This window comes from Choloepus didactylus, chromosome 9, assembly GCF_015220235.1.
Source record: "Choloepus didactylus isolate mChoDid1 chromosome 9, mChoDid1.pri, whole genome shotgun sequence".
NCBI lineage: Eukaryota > Metazoa > Chordata > Mammalia > Pilosa > Megalonychidae > Choloepus > Choloepus didactylus.
The window spans coordinates 112,040,709-112,053,981 of NC_051315.1; the positions used below are offsets into that span (position 1 = coordinate 112,040,709).

Consider the following 13,273-nt stretch of genomic DNA (forward strand, 5'->3'; position numbering starts at 1 on the left):
AACTCGACCCTTTTATGTGCATGTGGATTGCGGGTTGGGCCAGGCTGGGGGCCTCGGGGAGGGGCCCAAGCCAGGGGGCAGGGCTGGAATACAGCCTGGTTAGACCAAATTTTCAAGGCAGGGATTTCCCTGGAGTTGCCCTAGGATGAATGATTCTCAACCACCACCCTTAGCTTTGGGGTATAAGGCCTTTAGGGCATAAGGGCTTTGGGGCAAGCTTGACTGAGGCAGGTCCTTTGGAGGCAATGTTTCTCTAGGATGGCATTTGGAGGCAGCAATCTATGGGAATAGAGGGGCCGTGGGAGGGAGGGTCACTAGTCATCTCTTACTTAACCTTTTTAAAAAGTCACATATTCTTTTGAAAACATTGAAAAAAGCTATGCTGTAGGATTTTACTTACAATTTCAAGAGATTCACAGATCTCCCAGGCCCACCATTATTTAAAATGCCTGCTCTTGAGACTGCTGTTAGGACCGAGTGACTATCCAGGGTCAAAAGCTCATATTTTCTCCAAACTTGCTGGGGAAGCCTTTCCATTTTCCATGCGGTCTCATGCCCTGTATACACTGAAATCTGACTATCTAAATTCTGCTGAAGATATTTAAATGTACCAATCGAGCCATCTGATAGTAGGTTTTTACACAGGTCCTGATTCACTTCAATGACAGTCACTACCATGGGGCAACTGGGAATGGGTCCTGGAGGAGCTCTCAGACTCTGCCATTAGGTAAAGCCATGGGGGTAAATCCTGACCTCTCAAGAACCCCTGCTTGAAGAGACAATGTGGAGTAGAACATCCTATTGAAGGGAGGCAGGGTCATAGGAGAAAGATGGTTATGGTGGAAGACAGGAAAGAAGGGCCTAGCATCCGTCCTAGAAAATGTTCTTAGTAATGTGTATAATAATGCAGTTAAGAACTCAGCTGTCTGGGTTCAAATTTTGGCTGTCACTTATTAATTGTGTGACCTTTGATAAGTCATTTAATCACTCAATTTCCTGGAGGGGCCAACAGTATCTTCCTCATATGATGCAGTGAGTATTCAATGTCAGGTACTTATAGAGTACCTGGCATACAGTAACTACTCAATAAATGTTAGTTGCTTATTATTATTGTTGTTGTTCTTATAATAATTATTATTTTTGTGGCTTGGATTATCTTGTCCCTAGGGCTTGACATCAGGACACAACTCAGTCTCAGCTCAAGAGAATAGATAGATGAGGAGCCATTTGACCATCACAGTTAAGCAAACAAACCAAAATGGCCTCTGTGTATTCTGCTCCTGACCCTTCTTCTACCTAACAGTCTCAATGAACATCTGAGTTCTAATTTCTTCTTGGACCTGTCTGTTCCCGAACAAGGTAAAGTTTCAGTTGGTCTTACCTAAAAAGAAAAAGGCCAACGAACTTAGCTGATCTTGGTCTACTACATTGTCTTGCTATATTTCTCTGAAGGATTGACTTTCTGTCTACGATTCTGCCTATCTCACATAACCTTTACATTTTTTCCTGTTAGAAACTATTAGTTCTATAGACCAATTCTGTTGTCCCAGAAAATGCCTGTGGTCATTTCCTGTTCTGTCATCCTATCCTTCCTAGTTCTTCTGATTACTAAGTTATTTGAAGTGGAGTGAAGGACAAGAAAGTAACATTCATTTTTCTTCCACCCCAGTGTTACCTTAACCCAAGTGTTCACAGCTTTTTGTAAAGCAGCCATCTGTTCTGTCTTTTGCCTCTCATGGAGAGATTTCTTAATATCAAGGTTCCCAAATGGAAGCTCAGGCCACAGCAGAGAAGCCTAAGAAGAATCTGAAGGGTTTGACTGAGAACTAAGACTGCAAAATCCAGAGACAACGAGGTGGGACCCAGCAAAATGAGGTACGTTATGTGTTCCATAGAAGAAGTAATCTCAAAAGCAGGGGAGCGTGAGTGCTTTTTATTCTATACCAAGGAGATAGTAGGTGGGTCTCTGAGGAGCACACTGGGACTGGCTGGGGACTCGAGAAAGGTAGACAAGACTTCCTAAGCATGTGTGTTCTTTTTGCTGGCAGACTCACTCTTCATACTTAAAGTCCAAGGTTGGGTCCTAGGTCTAAAAGAGAGGAGGCTATGGGATTCCCAGAGACTTGCTTCCATTCAGATAGGAAAGGCCAATGCCCAATGGGTTGGAGCCAAGATTCCCTTGGTTAACCTCAGGTGTCTGTCACCTGGACTTCAGTTATCCTGCCCTTACAGTGAGGCCCTTGGCAGTATAACTGTTTCAGAGATACTGCTGCCATGCATGCTCCTTTCCAGGTGATAACAGGAACCTGTTCTCCAAGTCCATCCTCAGCAGTTGAGACAGTGACAGATTAACTGAAGAGTCCCCTTGGCTTCTTCTTCTTGACCTTTGACAGCTGAGGTCTCTGCATAGGGCCTGAAATACCCTAGGAAAAAAAGGAACACAAGTTAACAGGGGTTTGAAAACAGTTCCACTTAAGTTAGGAAAGGAACTTCCCCTCTTCCTGTGGATCCTAGTTACGATGAAGCCTTCTTGGAGTGGCTGATACATGTGTTCTGAAGTCTATTTCAGGTGGTGAATGTAATCTCATACTCATACTCTATTCAGGACAATATGCATCCCTTCTTCCCCAGGGAACACCCTCACAGACCATCACCGGAAGTGGAATAAGGTGGAAAAGAAGCCAAGGTTCATCACTGGATACAAGAATTGCAGAGAGGTGACGAGTGAGGGAAGATGTGAAAGTCCATGACAGTCCAACTGGACATCCACAATTTGGGAACCTGTTCGCAAATATTGCTCAATATTGTTGCGGCAGTCAGCTATGTGACAATTCCAGAGACCGAGCACCCAGCAAGCTGCCCATGACTCACTCTGGGCTCTCTCTCAGGTTCTGAGAGGGATGGTGCTGAGGAGACAGGCTGTTCTGGATGGTTCGGAAGGTAGTTATCAGCACCTTGTGGGGAGGCACTGCCAGAGGTCTGAGGATCTCCTGAAATCAGAAAGATCAAGGGTAGACAGTGATAAATACCTTCTTCTCACATTAGCATTTGCCAAGCATTCTGATGAAATATGAACAGACAGAGGCAGCCATAAAGTACAACCTCCAGTCGACGTTCTGAAAGTCCGGTTTCTACTATGAAGAATCCCCCCACTCACGGGGTAGGATGAGTTTCCTTGACTCAAAATAGCTAACTGCTCTTGCACATATTCCCTGACATGTTTCATGTGGGGGTATTAGTCCTTCCCCTGGTTCTCTCACTAACCCTCTTAGGTATCTAGACCCACATTATCTTTGGTCAGGGAAAATGAAAAACTGAATTTTAAATTTTATTTAATTTTTAGTAACTTAAACTTAAACTTAAATAGTCATACATGGCTAGGGCTACCATTCTGGACTGACAGACCTGGACCATAACTCTAACCCAGGGAGACCAAGTATCCCTAGAGTTACTCACCAGTGCCTTCACGCTTCTGTCCTACTTGGACCTCTTGTTTGGTGACTGCTATATAGAGACTCTGCAGATTCATGACAAAGGGCCTTCCATCACCAACAATGCATGCCTCTGGTAGTTTCTGTAGGGGAAAGGAGACCCTGTCATTTGTCAGACTGTATTGCCAGGGAAGTACCCTACTGGCAGAACTGGCATAAACCCCAGAAGAATTTATATAAAGAAGTTAGGATCCAGTATAGGGTGTCTATATCCAAGCCCGCTGGGGCCAATATAAAGATCTCTGAAAGGAAAATTCAGATGTTTATCTTTATTTCCCCCCAGTCCTTAGGTCTATTATGTTTTCCCATGAACACCCCATAAGTCTCTGGGCTCTTTCTTTCCCGACCTCTTAAACAATTACTTAAGGAAGTCATCTTCCCTAAGTTATCCTTAAGATGTATAGATTGGTATTTTCATTCAAATCACTCTTGGTGGGCCCTTGGTCATGCCCCATGGTCACCCCATGACTGCATGCTGGGCCATATCCCAGTGAAGCCATTCGGCTTCCTTGCCAACTGTGCCTTGGTCTCACAGGGCCTGCTTGCTACTCAACACCTGTAGCACCACTTTAGTGCCAATTTTGGCTACAATGGCATCTGTGAAAGGGGGAGCTGCAGCAAACCAAAGCATTAACCCTATCATGCAGGAAGTGGAGACCCTCACAACTCAGTGGGCCCTCTCTATATGAACACGGACGGCACCCTGATGAGGTTCTTCTCATCCAACCTGCTGGAGGCTTGGAGTGACCATGTGCATGGCCACCTGCTTCTGGTGCTGGCCTCAATCAGCCTGCTGCTCCAAGCCCTGGTGTCTTTGTGGTGCAGCTGCAGCTCCACATTGGCTACTTAGTGCTGGGCCACATCTTCTATGCCTTCCTTGGCAATTTCAGTGGCCTCCTGGCTGCTGGCTTTGTCTCCATGGCAGATGTCAGCTCCCACCACAGTCGCACCTTCCAAATGGTCCTCCTAGAAGCATGCATCAGTGTGTCAGGGATGTTGGCAAGCCTCCTTAGGGACCTCTGGCTCAGAGCCCAAGGTTATGCCAAGCCCTTCTGGCTGGTCTTGGCCTTGCTGATAGCCATGGCTTTCTATGCAGCATTCTGCTTTGGTGAGATGGTGAAGAAGCCACCACCAATCCATTGCCTGACTCTCCATGGCTCCAGTCCTGAAGAAGTCCAGGAAGCATTTAGCCCTGTACCCACTGGCCATCTTCATGGTGATTACTGTGTATGCTGGGACCCAGGAAATCCTGGCCCTCTATGAACTGAAAACACCATTCTACCGGGACTCCAAGCTAGCTGGCTATGGCTCTGCGGCTCAGTGCTTCCCATACCTCACAAGCCTGCTGGGCCTGTGGCTTCTATAGTACTGTCTGGCTGACACCTGGATGACTGGGATCGGCCTGGCCTCAACTGCATGGGGAAGGTGGTATTTGCATTTGCTACCATCATACCCCTCAGGTTCATAGGGTATGGGCTCCTCTTCCTGCTATTAGTCATCATACCCATCATCTTGGCCAAGTTCTCCAGACTGGTGAGAAAGTCGGAGCAAGGTGCTCTCTTCTCTGCTGTGGCTGTGTGAATGGCTTAGCCATGCTGACAGCCACTGGCATCTTCAACTCGCTCCACCAACCACCAGGAACTTCAGGAAGGGGTTCCGCTTCCTCCCAGGAGCCAGCCTCCTCTTCACCCCAGCCATTCTCATTGGGATGCTGGAAAAAGGCTAATCCTCACACGGAATTCCAGCAGTTTCCCCAGAGCCCCTGATATTCCTGGACCAGAGGACAGAAGGCAAGAGGAGTGGAGTGAGCATAAACCAGCTCACAGCAGCACCACAGCTCCCCTCAAAGGGCTGTACTCATGTTGAAGAAGGTGGTCAGGCTAGACCAAGGCACCCACCTCATTCACAGCTGTGCAAACCTACAACTCCAGGATATGGAATCATAACCCAGGCAGGCCTGCTCCAGGGTAGGCAGTGGGAGAGCTACTGGAACAGGAGTTTGTTCTCCCTTTATGCCATCTGTCACTAGAACTTTCCAGGAGAAAGGAGAGGTCCTGATAGAGGTGACACCTCTGAAACCAGGTGAAGCATAAGGGCTGGCATCTCTACTTCCCACCCAAACTGCACAACCCCTGGTGTTCAGCTCGTGACATGCACACCAGCTGCCTGTCACTCTTTACTGACGAATATGGTGTCTGGGTAGTGCCAGCCTTGGGAGAGGGAGATTTGTGGGAGGGGTTAGTGCCCTCTAGAGGGATAGTGCTGCTGTCTGTATGGGTGGGAATTCAATCCCTGACTGTGTCCTGCCCACCCCAGGACCCAACAATGCCCATCACAATAATAAATTTGTATAGTCACACTTCTAAACCACTCCTAAACTTCTAAACTAGAGACAGAAAAAGCATGAAATCCACATAGAAAAGACTGAAAAAGGCAAAATGAGAATGACAAAGATTATGGAATTGTGATGTTAAGTCAGAGGTGACAGAAAAAATTAAGTTGATGAAGCTTTTAAGGATTATCTGTCATTTTATTTTCTTACTCCAACCCCATTGTACTTTACTATCATCTGTGCATTCTCAGTGGGGGCAATACTGCCCCAAGGGGTGAGAATTGGTTTTATACGGGCAAAAATATCTTACTCAAAGTAAAAGCACAACTATACACCCAGCATATAAACAGATACTGGTATATCTGTGGTATTAAAATTTCCTGGGGCAGGGGGTGATTAGGAAAAAATGTCTTAAAGGACTCCTTGGGGAGGTGATACTGGGGAAAAAAAGTTGAGAAACACTGCTATAATCACACTGTATTTACCTGTTTCCTTCACTATAAAATCAACTGTGGATTTAAACACAAAGTTGAATGCTCTGCCTAGTTGAAGTTCCATATACTTAGCTGAACTGAGTTGAAGTAATGGCTGAAGACTGAACAAAGTGTGCTGTAAAAATGAGATGAAAGAGTATGGAATACAGTGGTTCCAAACCTGGCTGCATTTCAGAATCTTGGAAAGGGCTCAGAATTACTTCATCTGTCCCTTTGCATATAAATCGTATGGTTCTCAGCCAAGTCAGCAGGTCCCCAAGGGGCAGCTGTGCCAGCAGCTCACCTGGGAGCCAATCCAAGAATCCTGGATTGGCCCGTATCTTGGGTCAAGGGCACTTTTTCTGTGCTAAAATGGCATTCATTCTGAAAACTCACTATGGGAGAAGGATGGAAGAGAGAAAGTGTAGAAGATAGCAAAATAGATGCTGAACCATGGTGAGGATTCTATGGTTGTCTTTTTCTGAGTGTGGTGGTGGCTGGAAATCCTGCTGATCCCCAGCAAATGTAACATACATTTCTGTTCCCACTCTACCCCATCAAGACTATATCAGGCTTGGACTGGACTTTCACTGGAAAGCATCAACTATGAGTCTTGAGTCCAAACTTTTGCTTTTAACCAGTAATCGCAATAGAAGTATAATAGCCTTCTATAGCAGCATTCTCTGAGGAATGAACTGAAATAGGGAAGGCAAACAACCAGGTCACATCTCCTTTACCATAACTCACTCTCTTTCTTAGGTTCATCTCTCTAATCCCAAAGCCAACTCCTCCAACAGAAGGTCCTTTACCGAGGACCACAGAGCCCTGATATGGAGAGGAAAACAGCTGTTCTCCTTCCTTACATCTCAAGTCTCCAGGATCTCTCTTCATATTACTCAAGAAATGGAGCTTTGCTTAGGGTCATTCCTGCACTGCTTGATAGGCACAGTGCTGTCTGCACATACGGGCTAGGCAGAACCTAGGCCCACCAAGGCCATCTCCTCCTGCCCTTTCTACAGAGCTAAGCAGACTCAGAAATCTTCCAGGATGATCTTTACCCAGCCCATGTATTGAGCCTCAAAATGAAGTATCAGAGATGAAAGCGCACTAAAGCCAGTGCTATCCTGGCCCCAAGTGCAAATCTATACCGCATTTTTTAGTCCCTCTTCCACTCTTCCCCTTCTCAGAGAGGTTTGTTCCTGCAGTTGCTGCCAAAGGTTATCCCACCCAAGTATCTATCCTCAGAAAAGTACTAGGAATGGAATATTGCTAAATTGCCAAACACTTAATATGTTCTAGGCACTGTTCTGAGCACTTTCATTGTATTAACCCATTTTTGTCTTGTTCACCACTATTTCCCTGGTACCTAGAACAGCCCCTGGCCCATGTTAGGGGCTCAATAACTATTTGTGAATGAATGAACAAGGTAGGCACTACTGTGACCCCATTTTATGGAGGCAGTTTAGTCACAGCTAGTAAGTGGTGAAGCAGGACTAGAACCCAGGCAGTCTGCCTTCAGGGCCTGTACAAAGAATATAATGATGACCCTATCTACTTCTCTCAACAGCAGAATTTTAGCCTTTCCAAGGATGGTAATCCTTAATCCCTCACATCACAGGTCATCTTCCTATATTCCTTTCCAGCTCAAGAACAAGCTCCCCAAGGGGACAAGAAGAAAGTGAGCGGAGAAAAAGGACAGAGCAGCCCCTCCCTGGAACCTGTAGGGGCTGACAGACCCTATCCTTAATCCTATCCTGTCCTTCCCCGTCATCACTGCTTTCTTGGGCACCATTCTCAGAATATGCCAGGGAGGAGAGGTGGCGAGGCCTGAGCTTGGGAAAGAGAAACATTAGCTCCTGGTGCAGGACAATGGTAGGGGCTCACTGGGGCAGGCGGCAGAGATCAAAGGGAGAATGCTGGAGTCAGGACTAAGAAAAGCAAATAATGGTGCCCCCTGCTTTAAGTACGACCTAGCCAAGAGCAATGTGTACCAGCCACAAAGTGGATCGCTGCCCGGAGCGGGGAGGGAAAGAAGAGTCAGGTTGGCCTACTGTAGACTGTGCTCATCTGATTAACCCAGAAACAATTTAATTCAGCAAAAAGGCATTTGAAATTCCAGGTTAGGCCTGGGGAGAGGGGAAATAGATGTATCAATCCTTCCCTCCTCATGCCAAGACTGAGTTAATACAAAGATAAATAAGACAGAATTCCAGCCTCAAAGAGTGCATACTCACATGTATGTATGCGTGTATATGCACATAAATACATACTTATATATGTGTGTGTGTACACACACATATCTTAAGCAATATTCTATAACAGAGTTATAAATAAAGGGTAATAGAAACCCAGGGAAGATGAAAGGAACAAATTCTGACTGAGAGAACTGCAAAAAGTTTCAGAGGTGGTTAAGTCTTGCAAGGTTAGACTTTGAATGTGGTGGAAGTATCTGAGGCACACAGGTGTGAAAAGACATAGGATATGTGGACATATCTCAAAAAAAAATGAGACTAGAAAGCTAAGTTCATATCCATAAATTGCTAAGGACTTCAATTTCCAAATTAAGGTTATGCCTGGGAATTTTCTTTTGTTTCAAAAAAAGGCTTTCTCTACTACATAACTGCTTGCCAAGGCTTCCTTGGCTAGCTCCAAACTAATGAGTAATCTATGTGGAATCAGAGGCTTCTATTGGTTTTTCTTTTTAGGCTACCTGCTACATTACAGAAACTCTAGTAATTCTTGACTACTTACTGCTAGTACGGTGACTTTTCAAAAGCCCCCAAAGTAGTATTACCCTCCCATCTCCACGAGTTATTTTATGCTCCCATTTCCAATTCACTAGGACTTTGGCCCTGCTATAGGGCCACATCAGAAGCTTTAGGAAAACTAAAGTTACAGAAATCCTATAGGGCAGTTTCTTTCCCCTTCTAGTCCCTACTGCAGCCTATCTTGGTTCCTAAGGCCTCTTTAGCAGCAACTCTCATCCTCCTCAAGTCTAAAACTCATTCCCAGTGGTCCAGAAATTCTAAAACTCCCTCCTACTCTCTTACCCTAATAGGAACTGTTATAGAGACCACAATTGTTGCTTTCAAAGAGAATTAAGTGGCTGAGGCTGTTTCAAAAAAGAAACCTTTAGAATCCTGCATAAGGAAAGGTGGGACCCTGATACACTACTACATCTATTCAGTATGAGCCTACAGTCTGAGCACAGATTTAGCAGACAGAAGAAAAGTGAGGGGTGGAAGGGATGAACAAACTGGATCAGCCTCAAGCAGGTCTTCAGGTCTGGCACTGGCCCAGAAGCTGGCACAGCCCCAAAGCCCTGGCACTGACCATCACAAAATCACAACCACCAGGGCCTGCCTTTCCTAAGGGCAAGGAATCCCCCTCCCCACTCACCATCTGGTAGACCATGGGGCACTGGATACAAACTTCCTTCCCTAAGGAGTCCAAAGTCTTAGTTTAGGAAATCAGAGTAATTTGTACCATTAGTTCCTCTTAGGGGTAAGAGCACACTGGAAAACTCCTCTAAGGTCTCATATTACCAAAGGGTTACCAAAAAGGTAGAAAATAACTAGAAAAAATGGTTTAGGAAAGGACTCTAATCAGAAAGACTCTTTAAGAAATAGAACTTTTTTTTACCTCTCTTGTCCATTCAATCAACAACTAATTACTGACCACCTACTATAGTGTTCAGGACTATTTAGATGCTGGGAATATAGTATGGTGAACAAAACAGATAAAAATTCCTTCTCTCTTGAAGTTGTACATCCTAGAGGGGAGAGATCAACAACAAACATATAGCTAAATACACTCTGACAGACGGTGATGATATCTTTGAGAAAAATAAATCAGGGAAGCCCTTATGGGGGTGAGGGCAGGCATGTACTGCAATTTTAAGAAGAGGCCAAGGAAGGCCTCACTGAGAGGGTGACATTTTTTTAAAAGACCTGACAGGAAGTCAAAGAATAATCCATGTGGCTACCTGGGTTGAATGACCAGATTCCCAGTTTGCCTAGGGCATTCCCAGTTTATGTTTGTTGTCCCAGTATAATTATTAATAGAGCCCCCTTTCTCACAAGTACCCTAATTTGGATGATAAATTAGACGGTAATCTATCAGAGGAGAGCATGGCAAGTATGTAGATACGTGTCAACATGTATATTTGAAATTGTGAAATAATGAGCTTTTGAGCATAAGAGCGACATGATCTGATATACATTTTCAAAGGATCCCTTTGACTGTAGAAGGGCAATAAAAGAAGCAAGCAGAGCCATTAGGAGGTTGCTACAAGAAACCAGATAAGAAATGATGGTAGCTCAAACCAGGGTGGAAAAGTGGAGGTGGTGAGAAATTATCAGATTCCGGAGATATATGAAGTATGGCCAACAGGATTTCTTGATGCATGGGGTGTAGGATGTAAGATAAAGGAGTCAAAGACAACTACACTCTAGGGCATAAGGCAGATATTACAGAGGGATGACCAGACACCTAAAGTGAAACCCTCCAATCAAAGATAATCTGAAATGTCCTCTGTGACCAAACACAGACCCAGCTTTGGCAGCAGGTGAACCCAATGCCCAAAGAAAGTATCAAAGTTTAAAAGAGAAAGTCAAAAGTATCTTCTCAGTGAAAGAGGAAGAAGCTAGGCTACTGAGGAGTTAGGAAAGAAATTCTTTGAAAAGAAAGAAAAGTAGAAACAAGCTTTAGGTTTTGGCTTTAGAGTCTCAAAGACTTGGATTTGTCCCTCAGGTCTTCTACTTGCTAGCAGTGACACTCTGGACAAGTTCTGATACATAATCAGTGTCTCATTCTGAGAGAGAGAGAGGGAGAAAGAGACAGAGGCGGAGACAGAAACAGAGAAAGACTGACTGGAGGAACAACATCTACAAGAAAGGGTTAAATGAAAGTACAGTAAGTACCCAAGAAATACACTCTCCTTCCCTTTGCAAGGCACACTGAGACAGACTCTTTTTCTCCCACTCCAATGCCAAGTAGGCTCAAGAAAAACTCTATTGCTATAGCATAGAGAGAAACCAAGGTCTCATTATGCAATGATTAACTCTTCTCCACTGGCATCTCAAAGCTTATCATCTTCTAACACTTAGTGACTAGTCAAGGCCCAGGTCAAGGAGAGGGAGTCATGGAAAGCTGGCTAAGAACCATCGCCACACTGGCCCACTCCTCAGTCTTCAGTAAGGACCAAGGCAGCAAAACTTTTGTATCAGAAGATCCTGGCGTTTAAATCCTAACTTTGCTACCAACTATGTCACTAATCAATTTGAGCCAGAAAAATGGGGAGAGTGATACCTACTTTTATGAGATCAACAGAAAGATTTCATGAGGTAGTATTTGTAAAAGGTGCCTGCTCAGTAAATATTCTATCTCTTTACCTCATCAAACAGTTCTCAGTCCTTCTGACTGCACTCAGTGGAGGTGGGAGGGTGGGGGCGAGGAGAGTATAATAGTGGAGAGTAAAGCTACCCTCTCCAGAAGCACATAAACCAAAAGCACCTTGCTCCCCCGCCCAAAATTTTAGCAGAAGTATCCGACATAGCTGAACGTATCCATCAATGCTTCAACCAGGAACCCTTTCTTACCACCATGTATTGCTTCCTAAGGTGGCTTGTGCAAAAGGACTCTGTCGTGCCATTTTCATTTTTAAGTAACATACACCCAATAAAGGCTATTTGGGAAGTAGAAAAACATGTCCCACAGATAAGTTATCTAAATAGTTAACAGCAGAATGGCTTCCTATGGGATTAATCTCACAGTTTCCTTAGAGTCTGAGAATGAAAGACTTAAAACAGAGAAGAGAGAGATGGGGTGATTCAGGTTTTTGAAGACAACCACCTCAACTCTCTGTTTTTCCCCACTTCAGATTTTTCCATGCAGCTCACTTGGATGAGTTATTTCTGAGTTTCAGGCAACATATGACCCTCAGCGGTCCCTTCGTTTTGTCCTTCACAGAATACACTTCTGAGATATATCAGTTCACTGCTCAGAAACCTTGGTAATTTGGGAGAGAACAAAGCACCCTAAGAATCAAGGGCTGCTGCCCTTGAAGAACCTTCTGTGAAAGGGACTAGACAGCTGACACTGCTCCTGTGTTTGGTCTGGTTTAGCTTTGTTTGGGTCTGTGCCTACACCAAGGCCCACTCTGACCATCTATCTGCCTTGCTGCTGCTGACTTCACCAGGCTCTACGATTAGCCTCTAGCTACTGAGCAGCCACTTGGGGCTGGGCTATGCTCTGGAAAAAGAACACAATGAGGCCGGAACTTAATCTTGTAATTAAGGACCTTGCAAATTAATTATAGTCCATCTTACCACCAACCCCCTTTTAAAACAAGGTGGGAGAATAGATACATGCAAACATTCATACATTCAAGCATGCGTGCATGCAATCTAGTCAAATCACTGAATTATTTTCTTTGTGGCCTTTCAACAAGATGGGATAATTTTGCTGCCTCACTCTCTCCCATGGTGCCGGATATATAATGGAGATAAGATGGGTGCAGAGTTCAAAACAGTTTGAGATAAAGCCCAGGTCTTACAAACATTATCAGATTTTTCTCATTCTGTTTGAGGCCTAACTAGCTCCCTGGACTGCACAGTCCGAGAGGAGGAAGATAGGAAGAGAGACTATAAAGAGTGGTCCAAACAAAAGACTTGAATAACATAAGTAAAAATAACAAACATTTTTAATGTTCTCTGTGCTAGGAACTAGGCGAAGCATTTTAATATATTCTTACTTAATCTCCACAGTAACCCTATCAGCTAGGCACTGGAATTATTCTCATTTTATACATGAGAAAACAAAGGCTCAGAGAGGTTAAGTAACCTGATCAAGGTCACAGCTAGAAAATAGTGGATGGGGAGCAGAAGACCCAGGAAGTTGAACTCCAGAAACTACACTATAATGCCGCTTAGATGAGACAACCCATCGGTACCTCCACTCCCCACCCTCCATGAGGA

At 44.6% G+C, this 13,273-nt stretch overlaps 1 protein-coding gene across 2 annotated transcripts in view; it reads right to left on the reverse strand.

The window, feature by feature from the left end:
• Nucleotides 1-1,917: 1,917 nt before the first annotated feature.
• NHEJ1 (non-homologous end joining factor 1) overlaps nt 1,918-13,273 on the reverse strand; it is a 101,253-nt gene continuing 89,897 nt past the window's right edge. For both annotated transcript variants that reach the window (XM_037848945.1, XM_037848944.1), the window contains exons 6-8: nt 3,457-3,574; nt 2,872-2,990; nt 1,918-2,423 (exon numbers count right to left, since the gene is read on the reverse strand). In XM_037848945.1, the coding sequence (XP_037704873.1) occupies nt 2,349-2,423; nt 2,872-2,990; nt 3,457-3,574 (312 nt within the window). In that variant the 3' untranslated portion in view covers nt 1,918-2,348. The remainder of the gene's footprint in view (nt 2,424-2,871; nt 2,991-3,456; nt 3,575-13,273) is intronic.